Raw genomic sequence first — 17,916 nt, 5'->3', positions numbered from 1 at the left:
AGTTCCGATCGAGGCAAAGCGTTGATCGGGACACCGATTTGACCCCGAACAGCATAAAAAGACTCCTCCACCAAGGTCTTGGCATACCCATGGATAAGATAGATGTGGAGATGAAATCCAATAAGTTCACTTCCAAAGTTAGGATGGATTTCTTGATGAAGCAGCTTTCTTTGGGAAGGTGACGGATGAAGATTTACGGATGAAAATGGGGTTGTTGTGAAGAAGGCGCCAACCCAAAAAAGAGTCAAGCGGTTTGTTTGTGAGAGAGCTTATTTGTTGTTTTTCTTTGGATGTACCGCCTTCAATCGACATGTCCGAACCGCAGCTTCCGCTTGTTATCCGAGACCTTATGAAATTTGCCGAGATCGAGAGACTACGCTAAAGGGTGCAACCTTACCGGCTTACTTGGCGAGGTGTCTTGGGGACTGCCACAAGTGCCAAAGTGAAGGGGTGTTTCGTGCTATTTCACTCTCCTACCTGTATTAGTTTTTTGTTTTTTCTTTTTAATGTCAATTTTATCTATCTATTACAATATTAACCGGGTGTCTATATTAATCTAGGCATGGATTTATGAGTACTTCCTGTTCGTGCCATTCCCAAACGATGACTATCACTTGAAGCATGTCGCCGTGCATTCATAAATACTCAGCCATTTCGATCTTTTTATGCTAGCACAACAAATGCATGATTGAAGCATACCCGAAATGCGATGATTGATAATATGACTTGTACCGATGTAAGCATTTTTGTATATAAATTGATAGGTTGATAATAACAAATTGATATTATTAGTATGTGGTTAATGATTAATTTCCTCGATCATATGCTATTTGATAGGTTGAATGGTATCCCTATCTTTGAAGTCCGAGCTATAATGGGCCGGTGGATGAAATAGCATTTTTTGGGGATTTATATGCTTTCTTGATAATGTCGAAAGCAAGATAAATTTTGAGGGTTGTCGCGTCCAATTGAGTCATATATGCAGTTTGTACCTTCAGATCCCCAAGACCAAAGACCTCGACGAACTACTTCCTGACGCTGAAAGTACGATGTGAAATTTAATGTTGTGGTCTTCCTATCGAGTAAATGGCGTAATCACTTGATACAACTTGAACATCGAGGACCCATTCCGTCTTATCCATAGGAGTGTGTTAGTAGATACATGAGTTGGTACCGAAAACAATAGCCATATTCAATGATAAACCCCGATCATCTTAATCTCTACTCCCTACGAGTCTTCCATATCATAATCAAAGTGAGTTAATACTTTACAACGTTAGTTTTTTTGTTTTTTTATTTTGTTTTGTTTTGTTTTGGTATTTTATAAATGTAAATGTATATACTAATGTAGTTTTTCGTTTTAATTTTGACAAAGACACCCGTCATTGATGAAATTTCTTGTTTGCTCAATAAAGGCCCGCAATTGGGGTGGATCACATTCCGCATTACGATGCGCGGAACGAGTTCATGGAGGCATACAATTTGACCCGTGCAAGTTCATTGGCGGACAATATCGTTAAGGAGCATTGGATTTAGCAATGTTGAATTTGGTTAGTTTAGGGTTTACTGTGTTGAGCATTGCCAGCAGTCTTGTTGGAAGTCTTGTTGGAGTCTGGGGTGGAGATGTGTTATAGAGCTTGAGAGATTGAGTGTCTTTCTTGAGTCTGGAAATATGTTATAGAGCTTGAGCTTGAGTCTAGGGTTTACTGTGTTGTTATCACAATTGACTAACCATTTTCTGAAGTTTTAATTCTGTTATTGTTATGTTTATTTATGCTTTTGTAACAAAGATGCTTATAGAGAAAAATCAAGTGATAACATTGTATTGTTGTTGAAACTCAGACATTTTTGTGGGATATGTGGAATACTTGTTGAATCTAAGTTTTGTAACTTAGAACTGCAGTACTATTTTTAATAAGATTTTGTTCATTAAATGCTTCTTGTACTCACATTCTAAGGATTTTTTTCATATTCGACTTCGTAGGTTTTGTTCCGTTTACAGAGATTACCAGATATGATATTTCTTGTGTTGAGTCCTCCGTCTTTGTTATTGTCAAATTTTTGGAATATCTTCTTCACTTTCTCCACTCTCATTTCTCTTATGCCATGTATAAAACATTGATCAATTGCCAAAACACGAAACATCTATTTTTTTGCCAAAACACGAAACAACACGCAACATCTAAACTTGGAAAAAAAAATGACTTGCTATTTTTTTGCCTCTTGGACGGTGTGGCCACACCGTCCAAGAGGCAAAAAAACAGCAAGTCATTTTTTTTTCCAAGTTTTAGTTTCAAACGACATGGCCACACCATCCAAATGCCAAAAAAACAGCAAGTCTTATTCTTTCCAAGTTTTAGTTTCAAACGACATGGCCACATCGTTTGAGACTAAGTCCAAACGGTGTGGCCACACCGTCCAAATGCCAAAAAAATAGAGAAATCTTTTTGCCAAGTTCAAATCTCAAACGACATGGCCACACCGTTTGGACTTAGTCCCAACGGTGTGGCCATGTCGCTTCGCACTAATTACAAAACCATGGCCACACCGGGTCCAAATGCCAAAAAACAGCAAGTCATATTTTTCCAAGTTTTAGTCTCAAGCGACATGGCCACACCGCTTGAGACTAAGTCCAAAACGTGTGTGGCCACACCGTTCAAGTGCCAAAAAAGAGAGAGATTTTTTTTGCCAAAAGTCATTTTTCCAAAATCAAACAAACATACATACATACATCCATACAATTAATTCGACAAAAAAATACCATCAAATTTAAGAAAATTGTATCAAAACCAAATTACAATTCCAACCACATGAACATTAATTACATAGACTTATTCCTAGTCAACATCTATTATTGGTATTTATTTACCCATCATTAGTGTGCTGCGTCTTCCAATACTAAATTGGGAATGTTCAATGCCGTAAATTGCACTTGTCTTGCTTGTAATGCGCAAGATCCCAACTATCTGCAATTAAGTGTCGAGCTCTACGCCATCTTCGTGATCGATTTTGGAACCGGGACAATCATCAACAAGTTCAACATGGACAAAATGACATCCCCATCGCGTAAGCGGTACCCAACACTTTCTTTACTCTCTCAGGATTTGCTTGGGTTCTCAAAGCAAAATAAGATGGCAAGTACATACTTCCTAAATGTCACGAGGGGCGACATTAAATCTCGAAGCAAATAGATATCCAAAGCAAAGGGCATGCTCATCCACTTAACGAGGGGTGCCCAACCGCATTCAATTCATGGGAAATTGTAGGTTTCACGCACCTAATCTCACGTGGAGTGTACAATGTACGATATAGGGGAGGTTGTCATTAAGTTCTTGTAACAACTCATTTCATCCACGACCACTCTTCCCCGACTTCTTCCTAATGCAATGCACATTGCTCTATACCAAGAATTGCCATCACCCACGTGGTCATCCACTTTAACAATATATTTGTGCAGTTCTTTTGAAATGTCCAAACCATAATGTCTCGGCTCCCTCAGGATGCCAATGTCTAACTTTTGAGGTGATTTTTGAGAAGAGTTATTCCGTGGTGTGGTTGTTTTAGGTGGTAAAGGTGATTTTTGAGAAGAGTTATTCCGTGGTGTGGTTGTTTTAGGTGGTAAAGGTGACTTTTGAGAAGAGTTATTCCGTGGTGTGGTTTTTTTTGGTGGCAAAGGTGGTTTCGGAGAAGACTTCTATGCAGGTGGGTTTGGAGTAGCTTGGAATTTATGAGAAGGCTTGGAATTTGGCGCACATTCTGATTGTTCTTTTGAGACCCACTCTTCATGCTCATCGTTGGGAATGTTCAAAACCGATGAATCTCGTTTTGAAGAGTTCTCATCCTCGGTTAAGCTTTCTCTTGCACCTACCCTGCCCGACCTTTGGTTTTCGCCTCCTTATAAGGTGGTTCTAGCCATGTAGTTTCGCACAACAATCTCCATAAGTTTTCTAACCATAACCCTTTGCTCTTCTCGGGAAGCCATTTCATACCTTTTCATAAACATATCCATCGGGGTCTACAATCGGACCCAACACCCACCGACACACTTTGGAAAAATGCATGAGTTTTCCAAAAGGGATCGATAGCACTCAAAGATATGAAACGTTCTTGCTTTTGAAGTTCAATGATTTCGTGGAGCACATGATGCCCATGATCATGGCATGCGCAAATAACACCAACAAATGAACTCGAGTCTTTAGCGGCCACAAATTACACGGGTATCTAGTTCTTCATAAAGCAAGTCCAAACATTTTCTTGAGACCGTGGTTTTGAAGTTCACGAAATAAAGGAATCCGGTGGTGGTGCCGGGTTACAATCGGACTCTTCTCGAACGTACCTTTAATCTCGGGCATGGATCTCTAAAATCGGGTGGATCAAGTAAAACATACTTAGAAAATCATGTCCGCTTTGTGTTTCCTAGAACACGTTTCACATTCGAAAGCATGAGACCGCCGACTCTATTGGTCGTTGTACTCCCAAAGTGAATGTGTTGATCCGTCCAACAACATACTGAATCGATCCTTGTAAGGCAACCAAGTCTCGCAGATAACTAACAAAATTGGAGTACTCAACCCAGTGTTTTTCCAAAGCAAAGAATTTACGGTTGAAGATATCCTCGGTCCTCGATTTCACTATAGTGTTCCAAGAGAACCGCCTTTATCTACTAGTTCTCGTGGTGGGAAAAATCATTGCATTTCGGGCGGACGCATAGAGATATGCCATCTACGAGATGCTTGTGCGCATCGAAACACAATATCGCAGCACCATCAAGGCCAAGTCCCCGTCGACACGATCACGATGGCCTTTCTTCACCCAAAGAAACCGTTAAACCGACGCGAAAGCCCACCATAGTCTATCGCTGTTTGGATCGGAGCAACACTTGACAGACCGTGAAAGACTTCCGTGTTGAAGTCACCCCCACAAACCGCATAAAAGGCCACCGATACTTATTGGTTTTGTAGGTCGCGTCTATGATGAAAACTTTTTGGAAAAGTCCGAGCCATTTTAACACCGTCCGGATGGGCCCATAACAATCCCGCTATCTCATCCGTATTCATATCCTCTCACCTCCTCGAAATAATGGTTTTCGCTAACAACTCACGCATCTCCGCGTGATTTGCGGCGACCGTTCATATCCAATGTCCTCACCTTGTGCCCGGCATTGTAGACTTGATATATGCTAGATAGGTTATCGAAACCTATGTCCGATGGACTTCAAAACTTCTTTAGGCTTAACTCCATTTTGAGTCATCTTTGACAAGAACTCGGGTTGTGGAACGCTTAGTCGAGTAGCAAATGCATGTCCTTCAAGGGTGTTAAGCTATTAATGGATGGTTGTGAACACCATTAAGAATCGACAATTTTCCAACTATCGGCTTGCGCCGCGTTGGAAAATACATCTTAACTTAAATGGACATCCACGCTTCATGGTTCCCGTATTTTCTTATTAACTTTCTCGCTTTTTGTCCGAACGATACACTAACTCTCGCAATCTAAATCCAAATTATTGGTACTTTTCGGTTCCGTTGGCATTCTCGCGACTTCCCAATTACCACAACCACATTACATTGTTTTCCCCGGCGCAGCCAAGCCCAACCAATTACGCCACTACGTGTATGAAATACCTAAAGATATGAAAGAAAACAACAATCAATAAACTAATATAATTTCATTTAGAAAATAAAACAAGTGAAAACAATGCCTACTATGTACCTCTTCCGTAGTAAATACTTCGTTGTATCCATTGAAAAGCGGTTGAACATCATCCACGTCATTCGAGTTTCCAGAGTTCTCGAAACGCACCGAAGGATCCTAAATAAAGAACATTTGTTAATTGATGTTTGGCTTAAGTACCAAATGCCACAAACGACATGGCCACACCGTTTGGACTGGGTCCAGTCCCCAAAACAATAATATGTCGTTAGATTTAACTTGAAAAAAGACTTGCTGCTTTTTTGAACTTGAACGGTGGCACACACGCTCAAGATTAAGTCCAAACGGTGTGGTACACCGCTTCGCAAAAAAAGTGCATGTCTTTTTTCCAGTTCAAATTCAACGACATGGCCACACCGCTTTGGGACCTAGTCCAAACGGGTGACATGTCGTTTTGTGACTAACTTCAAACGGTGTGGCCATACCGCTCAAGTCGCAAAAAAAGACAAATCATTTTTCCAAATTCAAATCCCAAAACATACGGCCACATCGTTTTGGACATAGTCCGACGCGGTGTGACGAGACCGTTTAGTGTGAAATACAAACGACCCTAGTCGCGTCGTTTAATTACTACATGCATAATTATTACATGCATAATTATTACATGTATAATCACCGCATACACATCAATAATTCCTACATGCATAATTATTACATGATAATCAATCGTATTAATATCAATAATTCCTACATGCAAAATTATTACATGCATAATTACTACATGCATAATTATTACATGTATAATCATCGTACACATCAATAATTCCTACATGCATAATTATTACATGCATAATTACTACATTCATAATTACGTTTAATTTAGATTTACCTTATTATTCTTATTAAATGCATCATCATCCATTCCTCTATTTTCTTCACTTTGAACTTATTTTATATTTTTTCTTGAATGGGGTTACTTGGAACTTGTTCTATTTTTTCTTGAATGGGGTCATGATGCATTACATTTTCTTCGGCCATCTTCATGTTCTAAAATGGGGTTGGCTCTTTTCATTAGTGTTTAGTGTTAGGGTTTAAGGGTTTAAGGGTTTATGGTTTTTATAGTGGAAGAGAAATAGAATAGAGGAAATTAAAAAAAGTTGCAACAAGTCAAATTCACTTTGGTTTGGGGTTTGCCCAACACAAAACAACTTTTGGGACCAATGACACATTTGTAATAAGTGTTTTAGTTTTTGGGGTCTGCCCAACACAATATGGGATTAGGGCCAACAAGCATCTGTAGAAACTCGAGATATCCCACTAAACGGTGATAAACAATCATAGCGACATTGGCACGTACGTACTGGAATGACTTTTCACTATACAAATCACAGCTGGTATTAAATTTCCCATGAAATACTTATATAGCTTAATTACTCTCGACGCTCTTTGCGGATTGGAACAAGAGCTTTTGAATTCTTCCAGCACGAGCTGAGTTTTCTTCGTACCTTTAGAGTCTAGCTTTATAAGTTTCAAGAAGTTTTATACTTTTATATATCTGCAAAATGCATTATAAATAGATGGATGCTAAAGAAAAATAAACCACGAAAACATGTAAAAACTTCCAACTCTGTTTGATTTCTTACCTCTTACTCAGAGTAGTTGAAAGATTTCAAAAGAAGAAATCAGGAGTTTAATATGACTTCACTATGTTCACCACCATTCTCCATTCTAATCCATGTTTTGATAGAGAAGGGCTCTTCAGTGACTTCGATATACATTGTACATGTTGATCAAGAACTGCCATAGGTATGGCACTCATGCTATACTTTTCATATGAAGCCTAGCCTTACATTTCACTGAGTTGGTTAAAGAAATTGATTGGGTATACAGGTTGTTGGTTTGGAAAGAAGAGGCCAAAGTTTCTCTCAAATTCTGGATTTTTCAAGTTTTCGTTGAACATTGCAAAAAGATAAATTTCAATAGGCCTCCCAGGCCTCTTCGGAGAACCTCTACTCGCGTGTTGGATCAGATTTTGATTGTATGTACGTGCGTTATCTATCGTTGTAGCAGTACCACCAGCAGAAGGCCACCCGCTCTCTGATACTACAATTTCCAAAGTAGATCCACTCGCCCTTTCTAGAGCAGAGTAGAAACTGTCCAATTGGGCATCAAACAGGTTCTGATATGGAAGATTATTACCACTATCTGTGAATTCTGTTGATGGATTTGTGAACAAAGCATATGAAAGGCTTATGGTGGGGGTACTAATATGACTGAAGTAAGGATAAATGTTCACAAGAATTGGCGCGCGGGTGTCTGTCAAGAAGCCAATGATTGGGTTTAAGAACCACATGATGTCACCTCTGAAGGCGCCTGCTGATGGTGGAAAAGATGTCCCAATCACACCAGTGTCAAATGCCGTAGACACTCTAATTTGGCCTACAAGCCCAGCAGCCAGAACTGCATTATAAACATTTGTCATGGCAGGGACTAGAAATGGAACGTACTGGGAGTTTCCATTTACAGGACTGACTTCATTTCCGACGGCAATGTACCTGATTCTTACATCAGGCCAAAAGTTTCTAACATTTGTTTGGACCCAGCTAGCAGCAGCAGCTGTGTCTGCTGCCAGACGTTGTAGGTCTGTGTTCGGCACACCCAGTATGAGTTCAATATTTGATCCCCTAAGGGCTTGTAGAACTTCTTGGTTTGGATCATAAATTCTCATTCTTCCTATGCTTCTTGCTCTATATAGAGCCACAACTTGCTGTGGTGAAGGCAAATTGTTCGCATCCCTTCCATAACAGACTCCAATAGTTTGTGCCCCTGCATTTAATGTTGATTATTAGCGAACGTCAATATAAGTTTACAAATAGTGAAGCAGTGCGTATAATTAACAACCATAAAATGGTAGACCACTATCATCATATATATATTTTACACTATAAATCATCTCATTTCCCTCACCATACTCGGCTGAGAAAAAGAACCGTTTGTCTATCCTACAAAATTGCACTCGTTGTGTGAAGTTATTACGACATGAAAGAATACAAGGAGAAAGAAACCTGTTAATGTTAGACTTGCAAATAGCAACCCAAGAAGAAGCATTGTAGGAGCCATGAAAGAGTTAAGAGTCTAGAAACTTGAACTGTATTTAAGTATGACTAATATGAATTCACTTTATATAGATCTAAAATCAAGAACTTAATGCCCCTACCCCATTATTGTCAATATAAGTATAATCGATAACGATCACCATGTGACTTAATTGTACATTCATTGAAGGCAGACTAGTCTTCAAATGCTGTTAAGAAAAATTTTGGTCTTGGTTCTTAAATATGTCTGGTACAGTATTTTGGTGTCTGTTTTGCATCGTCACAAATATGAACTTACTATTCGTTCCAAGAAGATTTAACTCTTTTACTTAATGACATTTGTCAATTGTCATCCTGTTGTGAAGAACTAAAATCCATCATGTAACTCTTCTGATAATCAATAAAGATTTAAATGAACACACACACACACAGAGTTACAATCTAACTAAATGAATCAATGGTGCATTTGGAATATCTGCTATGGCCCATTAGTCATATTCAAAGAAGTTATGCTTTACGACCTAATATGGCCAGACTCTAGATGGATAAGATATAATTCTACATAGTATATTGACCACTTGACAAGTGAACTTTAGGCTGCATTCTTAGCAATTAGACGCCCTCGTGTTGTTTTTAATTTAATAAACTATGGGTGTGTTTGTTTAGTGGCAAACTTCTAGTGGGAAAATATTAGATTTGCCAGCATTTTTCCACTAGAGTTTTGCCCGGCTAATTTGTAGTGAGAAAATTTCAATTTGTCATTGTTTGTTTGCAAAAATTTCTAGTGAAAAAAATTAATGAGAGATAGAGAGATGAAGAGACAAGTGAGAGAGGAGAGCAGGATGAAGAGAGAGAGATGAGAGGAGAGGGAGAGAGAGAGAGATGAGAGCAGATATTACCTCTTGACCTAGGGCTTGAGAAATCGAAGGCGGGCAAGGAAAGAGAGAGAGAGATGGTGGCAAATTATTGTTGCCCTAAATGTGGGAAAATAAGGGGTGGCAAAAGAGTTTAGGGGAGCTGGATTCTATTTTCCCACTTCTAGTGGGAAAATTTCATTTTGCCTAAGAAATAGTAAATAGTGTTTGCCACTACCCTTAAATGCAGCCAAACACTGGCAAATGGTGCATCTAGTGGGAAAATTTTATTTGCCACTCCCATTTGCCACTAAACAAACACAGCCTATGTATGTAGCCTACTTTCTATATAAAAGTAAGCCTCCCCTACGTTGGCAATGGCTACTCTCTACACAGTACACATACAGCTGCTTATGAGTTATGACATTATTATAAGTTCTCAAAAACGTTAAAAAAGTAAGGGGTCTAGAAATGATAATGAATATAATGTCAATATTCATAAGAATATCCAAAACCTGCAAAAGGGTATATGTATCGGTGTACCCAGAAATGTGTTTTAAAATAAAATTAGGCATCTAAACAAAAAAAAAAAAAAAAAAAACTTCTGTTGTCTTCATTTCCATTGTTTCGAACATTCATATTATAGAATTTTTTTTTTTTAGTTTTTTAGGTGAACTAGTGTTATCCCCCACTAGATGAGCCAATTAGGATTTCCCCCCACTAGATGGGAAATTAGGGTCTCCCCCTTAAACACACGGTCAACTTGGTTTGACTGTTAATTTTCAAGTCAAACAATTAAAAATGACATAAATGCCCCCACCTAATTAAAATTAAATATTTTCTTTTTGAAAACAATGAGAGCATTTATGTAATTTTCAATTGTTTGACTTGAAAATTAACGGTCAAACTAAGTTGACCTTGTATTTAGGGGGGAGACCCTAATTTTCCATCTAGTGGGGAGGAAATACTAATTGGCTCATCTAGTGGGGGGTAATACTAGTTAACCCTTGTTTTTTTTCATGGAAAAAAAATATTATCGAGTTTTTTCATTCTATAGATGGTTATTTGACAAATATAAATCTGCTTTACAGCATCTGAAGAGGGCTAGGATCATGATTGAATGTTTTGCAGGGGTCTCTACCAAATGACAAGGTGAAATGATGGAGAGCCAAAATTAGGATAGCCTTCAGGGACATGATTTGGCTCGGCCTGCACCATGTTAGAGCACCATCACGACTCCTTTGAGAGAGCATTTGGTCTTCTTGTCTTAGGATTGGTACTGACCAAGTGATCAGAAGGAGAAAGGGTGCAATGTACTAGACCTAAGACTTCAACACGAGTTATTTTGTTTCCTAATCTTTTGAGAAAACTTTGACAACCAATTCAAACTAGCTTTCGAACCCGTCCTACGAACATGTGTCGTTATATTAAATTATTTTAAAAAATATTAGCAACTATTCATAGCTATGAGATATGGAAATTATATTAATCACTTGTTCAAATTTCTTGCATTACTCTCTATCAAAAGAAAACACAAAACTTTGGTAAAACCCATCGATTTATTTTTGTTGTTATGTTTAATAATAGAAGTTTGATTGAAATTTTGTGAGAATGCCCAATGTGGCGAAGATGATATTGAAGTTATTTAAATAGCAAGACATTCTCAATCATAATAAAATAATTATAATAAACACTACTTAAAATGCAAAACTATATTTGTCGAGATATTATATTCTCCCTATATATAATACAACTATGTTTCGAGGTTAGTTTAATGCATTTGCATCAAGTTTCCGATTTTACGTTAATTATTCTTTGAGGCTAGTTCAACGTAGTTGGATCTAGTTTCCGATTTACCATTAATTATCCTTTGAGGTTAATTCGATGTAGTTGTATCAAGTTTTTGATTTTCCGTTAATTATTCTTTGAGGTTAATTCAATGTAATTGTATCAAGTTTTTTATTTTCCGTTAATTATTCTTTGAGGTTATTTCAGTGCAGTTGCACCAAGTTTACAATTTTCCATTAGTCATTAAGGTTAATTCAGTACAGTTCCATCTAGTTTTCAATGTTTCGTTAATTACTCTTTGAGATTAGTTAATTGCATTTGCATCAAGGTTCCAATTTTCTGATAATTACTCTTCGAGGTTAGTTTAATACATCTACATCCAGTTTATAATTTACCGTTAATTATTTTTCGAAGTTAGTTCGTATCTAGCTTCCAATTTCCAGTTATTTATGCTTTGAGGGTAGTTCGATATAGTTACATCCGGTTTCCGATTTCTAGTTAACTATTCTTTGAGGTTATTTCAATACATTTGTGTCACACCCCGAATTTCGACAGAATTCGGAAAAACATTATTTGTTCCCGACTCTTCGATCTCCGAGGTGGGACGACTCTCAACTCCCAAAACCCATAAACAGCTTTTAAATATGATAATAAAACCAATAAAAATTTTAACTTAAACGAAGTCTTCTTCATGACGAGATTCACAAATAAGATTAGGTTACAACTCTCCTTTCAATAACTCTTTAATAAAATTTACAAATGAAAATACAAATACATTGTCTAGACTGAAAATCTATATCACCTTAAGGAAAACAAAATACATCCCGAAATGCAATGCTAACGAAACCACCAAAGAACCAATCTTCTTCATCATTAAACCCGCTAAGACCTATCAACTATGTTCATTGAATGAACACACCCGATAAGCAAACATGCAAATCGGTCAAAGATTATAAAAATGCCTGGTGTGAGTAGCTCTAAAACAACATATACTTATACAAATATATACATACTCCATACGGCAGTTAGTTCCTCCACCGAGGCTTTTAACTTTTAACGACTAATACAACATCCTTACGCATAATAATCTAGGCGGTAGTTCCTCCATCGAGGCCTTTAACTTCCCACTAACCCCACCACAAACTATAATGCATCATAAATAAGGCATGTAGTTCCTCCATCGAGGCCTTAGGTTCTAACTAAACAAATAACCAACCAAGCATATTGCCATCATCTATCTAAAGATACATCATTACCCAACACATTACCATAATTAGATTATTTCGGACTTTCTTTGCGGTCCCTAAAATTCACGCCAGATCTATGTCTTTACCTAGTTTCCCTGGCTACCACAATCGCAAAACCCAACGCCGAACATGTACATCCACATGCCTCCCCTTACATAATGAGCCACTCCGCGCGTAACCACCTCGAAATGGGATGCCGCGACACCGTAAATCCTCACACCGAAGCCAAATCTATGTAAAGACCGCCACTATTCGCATAAAATATTATGCGATCATCGCTCTATTTTTGCATAACGGAATAATCAAGCCACTATTCGCTACGATTGCCCAAACACATGGGTCAATCAACATCTTATATATACACCCAACACATGGGTCAATCATATCACATAAGCCCACACAAGGCAAATCACATGAGTTGTGGTAGTCGTTCCCTAGGATTTTCGTTCGTAATTTATTCAGGTGTCATCGTTTATGACTCATAATCATATCTACTATATCACGTCGCGTGTCAATTGCCTTATTGCACTAAGCCATAATACATAAAATATCTCGCCACCTCATAACCATTTTCATTCTTTTCACGTGCCAATATATTATTGCACTACACCACACTCCCGTGGGCAAATATTCACCAATACTATATTAGCATCTCACATATAAAATAATGGAGTGTATATACATTTCTCCAAGATATTACATTAATATAACTATCCCAGCATATTATATCATGTCACAATGCTTCAACGTATCACATACATTATAACGTATTAGGAATATAATATCTCCTAACATCTCAATATCGTCAAGTCAAAAATACACAACATCAAGGTCAAATCTTTCTTAGATAATGACCACCAAATATATACTAGCTTCCACAGCATTTTATTATTATATGTGTCCATATAATATACACATAAAACGTATCACAAATAAACAGTCTACAGTCCACAATCAAAGCCCAATATATATATGCTTTTATTACTACTACTTCGCGCCAAATCTAAATTAGATAATGACAAACCAAGTTATATAATATCGACAACATTTTATTTCTATATTTATCCATATAGTCCAATATGTGAAAAACTAGAAAAGTCAACATTCACAGTCAAAGGTCAAATGTCAAAGTCAACGGTCGACGGTCAAAGCCAAAGTCAACACATCATGGTCAAAGTCAAAGTCAACACATCATGGTCAAAGTCAACACATCATGGTAAAAATCAAAGTCAACCCATCATGGTCAAAATCAAAGTCAACACATCATGGTCAAAATCAAAGTCAACCCATCATGGTCAAAATCAAAGTCAACCCATCATGGTCAAAGTCAACACATCATGGTCAACGCCAAAATCAACACGCCATGATCAAGTCAAACCGTCATTGTCAAAGTCAAACCGTCGTTTCCGTGTTCGACAGATTCAGGGTCATAGCCATGGTTCATGGCTAAGGTCAAAGGTGCATAGCTCATGGGCTCATGACCAAGGTAATGGTTCGGACCCAACTGGCCAAGCCCAAACCTTAGAACCCGAAAGTTTAACCATTTAGAGATCCACTTAGATCTATTTTAAGTCCAATGGACTGGTCCCAAACAATATTAGAAACGGGCCCAAAAACTTTAAGTGGTTCGGTCCAAAAATACAAATGAAACGGGCCCATAGACTAATATTAGAACTGGTCCCAAAACTTAAGTTAAACTGGTCCACAAACTTTAATTTAAACTGGCCCAAACTAAACATATAGAAAAAATGGCCCAACCACTTAAAACAAAACCGGCCCAACAAAATAATAGAATCCGGCCCAAACCAAACAACTAAGGCTTTGGCCCAGGCAAACAAAACAAGGTCGGCCCAAGGAACTTAACCCACACCCGGGCCCAACCTAAACACCTAAGGCCCAAGCCCAAACCGTCATCTTCCTCCTCCAGCAGCCTCCACCTCCACCAAAAATCCGGCCACCACAAGTTCCCACACGACCACCCACTTCAAACACACGGTTTTGATCCTCATCGAAACCCCTACATCTTTAACAAAACCAAAAACTCTAATACATTCAATCCAAACATCACCAAAACCGGATCTAGAAATTTTACTGCCGCCATTAATGGCCGGCCTCAAGCTTCCAACAGCCCTCAAACCAACCTCACACACACCCCCTCACACCCAAACATCAACCCAATCAAAAACGAAAAAAACAACCATCATAGTCACATAAACCATTACTGGCGATTTCTTGGCTGCCATTAATGGTGCCTCCAAATCACACTCGACAAAGACCACACTCGCGATCCCTCATCTCCTCCATCAATCCTCCAAATCTCATTACTAATAACCCAACATCCAAACAAAAAACCCAAAACAACAAAGTTTTCTCTAAACTAGGCGATTTAAATTCGCCATTATCACAGCTTGTTCAAGCTTCCACCACACTCCCCGATGAAAACCAACAATCTCAATTCAGATCCCAACCACCGTGATAAACCTTGTAAAGGTTCAAAAAAAGAGATAGTATACGTGGATTTATTTGTCCGACGCCATTAAGCTCACGAAGCTTTACGCTTTTAAGGCACACCGCTTCAACAAGATGATTATTCTGAAACGAAATTTAACAAAGTTGACTAATACAAAGACACTTAACTCCAACTCAACAAAGATAACGCAATGTATTAATAGGCCGAAACCTTAGTCGGTATAATTCCGATCTGAGGAAAACCATAAATCCGGTGAAATAGCAAAATAGCTACTCACCGCGTATGAACAAATCCCTACGAATCCTCCTAGCCCGATTCGTCATAGCCCACCCTCCAAAACCGAAACCAAATCTCTCCCTCCATTTTCCATTATTTTATTCTCCAGGAACCCTATTTTCTAGAAAAATGTGTTTATATACTTGGGTCCGAAACCCAAGCCCAACACAGACTCGGGCCCAAAACCAGGCCCACGTATCCCGAGTCCAATCCGACGAATTTTGAAAATAAATAAATAAATAAATAATTAATAAATAGAAAAAATAACTATTTAAAATACGGGCGTTACAATTTGCATCCAGTTTCTGATTTTCCGTTAAATATTCATTAAGGATATTGCATCCAATTTCTAATTTTCCTGTCTGTTAGTTAATATATGATTTTAGTTTAATCTAGTTGCATCCAGTTTTCGATTTCCTTTTAATTATTCTTTGAGGTTAGTTTAATGCAGTTGCATCCAATTTCTGATTTCCCGTTAATTATTTTTTTAGGTTAGTTTGATGCATTTGCAGCAAATTTTCAATTTTTTGTTAATTATTTTTTAAGGTTTGTTCAATGCAATTGCATCTAATTTATGATTTCCCGTTAATTATTCATTGAGGTTAGTTAAGTGCATTTGCATCCATTTTTTTATGTTTTTATATTCGTTAATTAGTCTTTAGATTAGTTCATTTCATTTGCATTCAATTTCTGATTTCTCTTAAATAATTCTTTGATGTTAGTTCAATATATCTGCATCTAGTTTATGATTTTTGATTATTTATGTTTTGAGGTTAGTTCGATGCAATTTCATCCACTTTTTGATTTCTCGTTAACTATTCTTTGAGGTTATTTCAATGCATTTGCATATAGTTTCTGATTTCCCTTCAATTATTTTATGAAGTTAGTTTAATGCAGTTGCATTTGGTTTTTGATTTCCTGTTAATTATATTTTAAGGTTAGTTCAATGCATTTGCATCCAGTTTCTGATTCACCATTAATTATTATTTGAGGTTTGTTTGATGCATTTTTGCATATCGTTTCCGATTTCCCGTTAAATATTTTTCAAAAATTTGCATCCAATTTCTAATTTCCCATTATTATTCTCTGACGTTAGTTTAATACAGTTGCATCTAGTTTCCGATTTATAGTTAATTACTTTTTAAGTTTAGTGTATTGCATTTGCATAAAGTTTTCGATTTCCCATTAATTACTCTTTGAGCTCAGTTCAATGTATTTGAATCCAGTTTTCGATTTCCTTTTAATTATCCAATGTGGTGTGTAATACCAACTTTCTACTTATGCATCTGTAATGTCCTTGCAAACACGACATAAAAATAAATTATGCTTGATTTATTATATGAGATCATCAAAGATTATCCAGTTCCCGATTTCCCGTTAATTATTCTTTAAATTATATACCTAACTCACTATGTGGGATCTTCAAAGATTATCTACGAACTGCTCCTGTCATATTAATTTTCTGAAAAATATATCCAACTATATATGCATAACTATTATATACAAATATTATATTGATCACTCATCCAAATTTCTTATAACATGAAAACCCCAAGTACTCTCTATTAAAAAAAATAATAACTCACCATTGATAAAAGTCTTCAACTTCATTTGTTGTTTAATAATAGAAATTTGATTGAAGTTTTGTGAAATTATCTAATAAGACAAAATTCATATTAAAGTTACTTGAATAGCAAGGTGTTCCGAATTATACGAAAAAAGATAAGATAAACACTGTTTTAAATACAAAACTATAATTATCGAGACATTCCCACAACATATAACACAACTATATTTTGAGGTTAGTTCAATGCATTTGCATCCAGTTTACGATTTTCTATTATTTATTTTTTTGAGGTTAGTTCAATGCAATTGCATCCATCCAAATTTCTTGTTAATTATTCTTTTGCAGCTTAATTTATCGTGCATTTGCATCCAATTTCTAATTTTCTACTAATTATTCTAGCTTCGAGCTCGGTTCAATGCATTTGCATCTAGTTTCGATATCCCCGTTAATTATTTTTTAGATTAGTTTAATACATTTGCATCCAGCCTCGATTTCTCATTTATTATTCGATGAGGTTGCATTTGCATCTAATTTCTGATTTCCCGTTAATTATTGTTTGAGGTTAGTTCAATGAATTTGCATCCAATTTTCGATTTTCCGTTAATTATTTCTTGAGGTTAGTTCAATGCATTTCCATCCAATTTATTTTTTGAAATTAGTTCAGTGTAGTTGCATCCGGTTTCCGATTTTCCGTTAATTATTTTTAAAGATTAGTTTCACACATTTGCATCATGTTTCAAATTTATATGGTTTTTTTTTAGGTTAGTTCAATACAGTTGCATCCAGTTTTCGATTTCCCGTTAATTTAATCTCTAAGGGTTAGTTTAATGCATTTGCATTCAGTTTCCGATTTTCCGACAATTATTTTTTGGTGTTAGTTCGATGTATTTGCATCCAAGTTTTGATTTTTCATTAATTATTCTTTGAGGTTAGTTTAATGCAGTTGTATCAATATTCTGATTGTCCA

General features: G+C 36.9%; 2 protein-coding genes across 4 annotated transcripts in view; both read right to left on the bottom strand.

The window, feature by feature from the left end:
* Window positions 1–17,916, bottom strand: part of LEW1 (Undecaprenyl pyrophosphate synthetase family protein) — a 142,907-nt gene that overhangs the window by 22,212 nt on the left and 102,779 nt on the right. The window lies entirely within an intron of this gene.
* On the bottom strand, window positions 6,948–8,877 carry LOC147484233 (lichenase-like). Of its 2 annotated transcripts, XR_015206815.1 has the most exons (3): window positions 8,718–8,877; window positions 7,296–8,478; window positions 6,948–7,207 (listed from the first exon to the last, which is right to left on the bottom strand). XR_015206815.1 is itself a non-coding variant. In XM_086581299.1 (2 exons), exons 1-2 carry the CDS (start codon window positions 8,770–8,772, stop codon window positions 7,499–7,501), a joined length of 1,035 nt encoding a protein of 344 aa, XP_086437425.1. In that variant the 5' UTR covers window positions 8,773–8,877; the 3' UTR covers window positions 7,260–7,498. The 2 variants fall into 2 exon arrangements, 1 of the variants encoding a protein (XP_086437425.1); XM_086581299.1 differs by lacking the exon at window positions 6,948–7,207 and having other exon boundaries at window positions 7,260–8,478.

Source organism: Coptis chinensis, chromosome 8 (assembly GCF_015680905.1).
Source record: "Coptis chinensis isolate HL-2020 chromosome 8, ASM1568090v1, whole genome shotgun sequence".
In the NCBI taxonomy this organism is placed as follows: Eukaryota; Viridiplantae; Streptophyta; class Magnoliopsida; order Ranunculales; family Ranunculaceae; genus Coptis; species Coptis chinensis.
This window is presented reverse-complemented; position numbering and strand designations above follow the sequence as displayed.

Excerpts from the sequence above, each read along its gene's own strand:
- LOC147484233 (XM_086581299.1), bottom strand. The coding sequence starts at position 8,772 with ATGGCTCCTACAATGCTTCTTCTTGGGTTGCTATTTGCAAGTCTAACA. Across the intron at positions 8,479-8,717 it reads TGCAAGTCTAACATTAACAG|GGGCACAAACTATTGGAGTC; the intron begins GTTTCTTTCTCC and ends CATTAAATGCAG.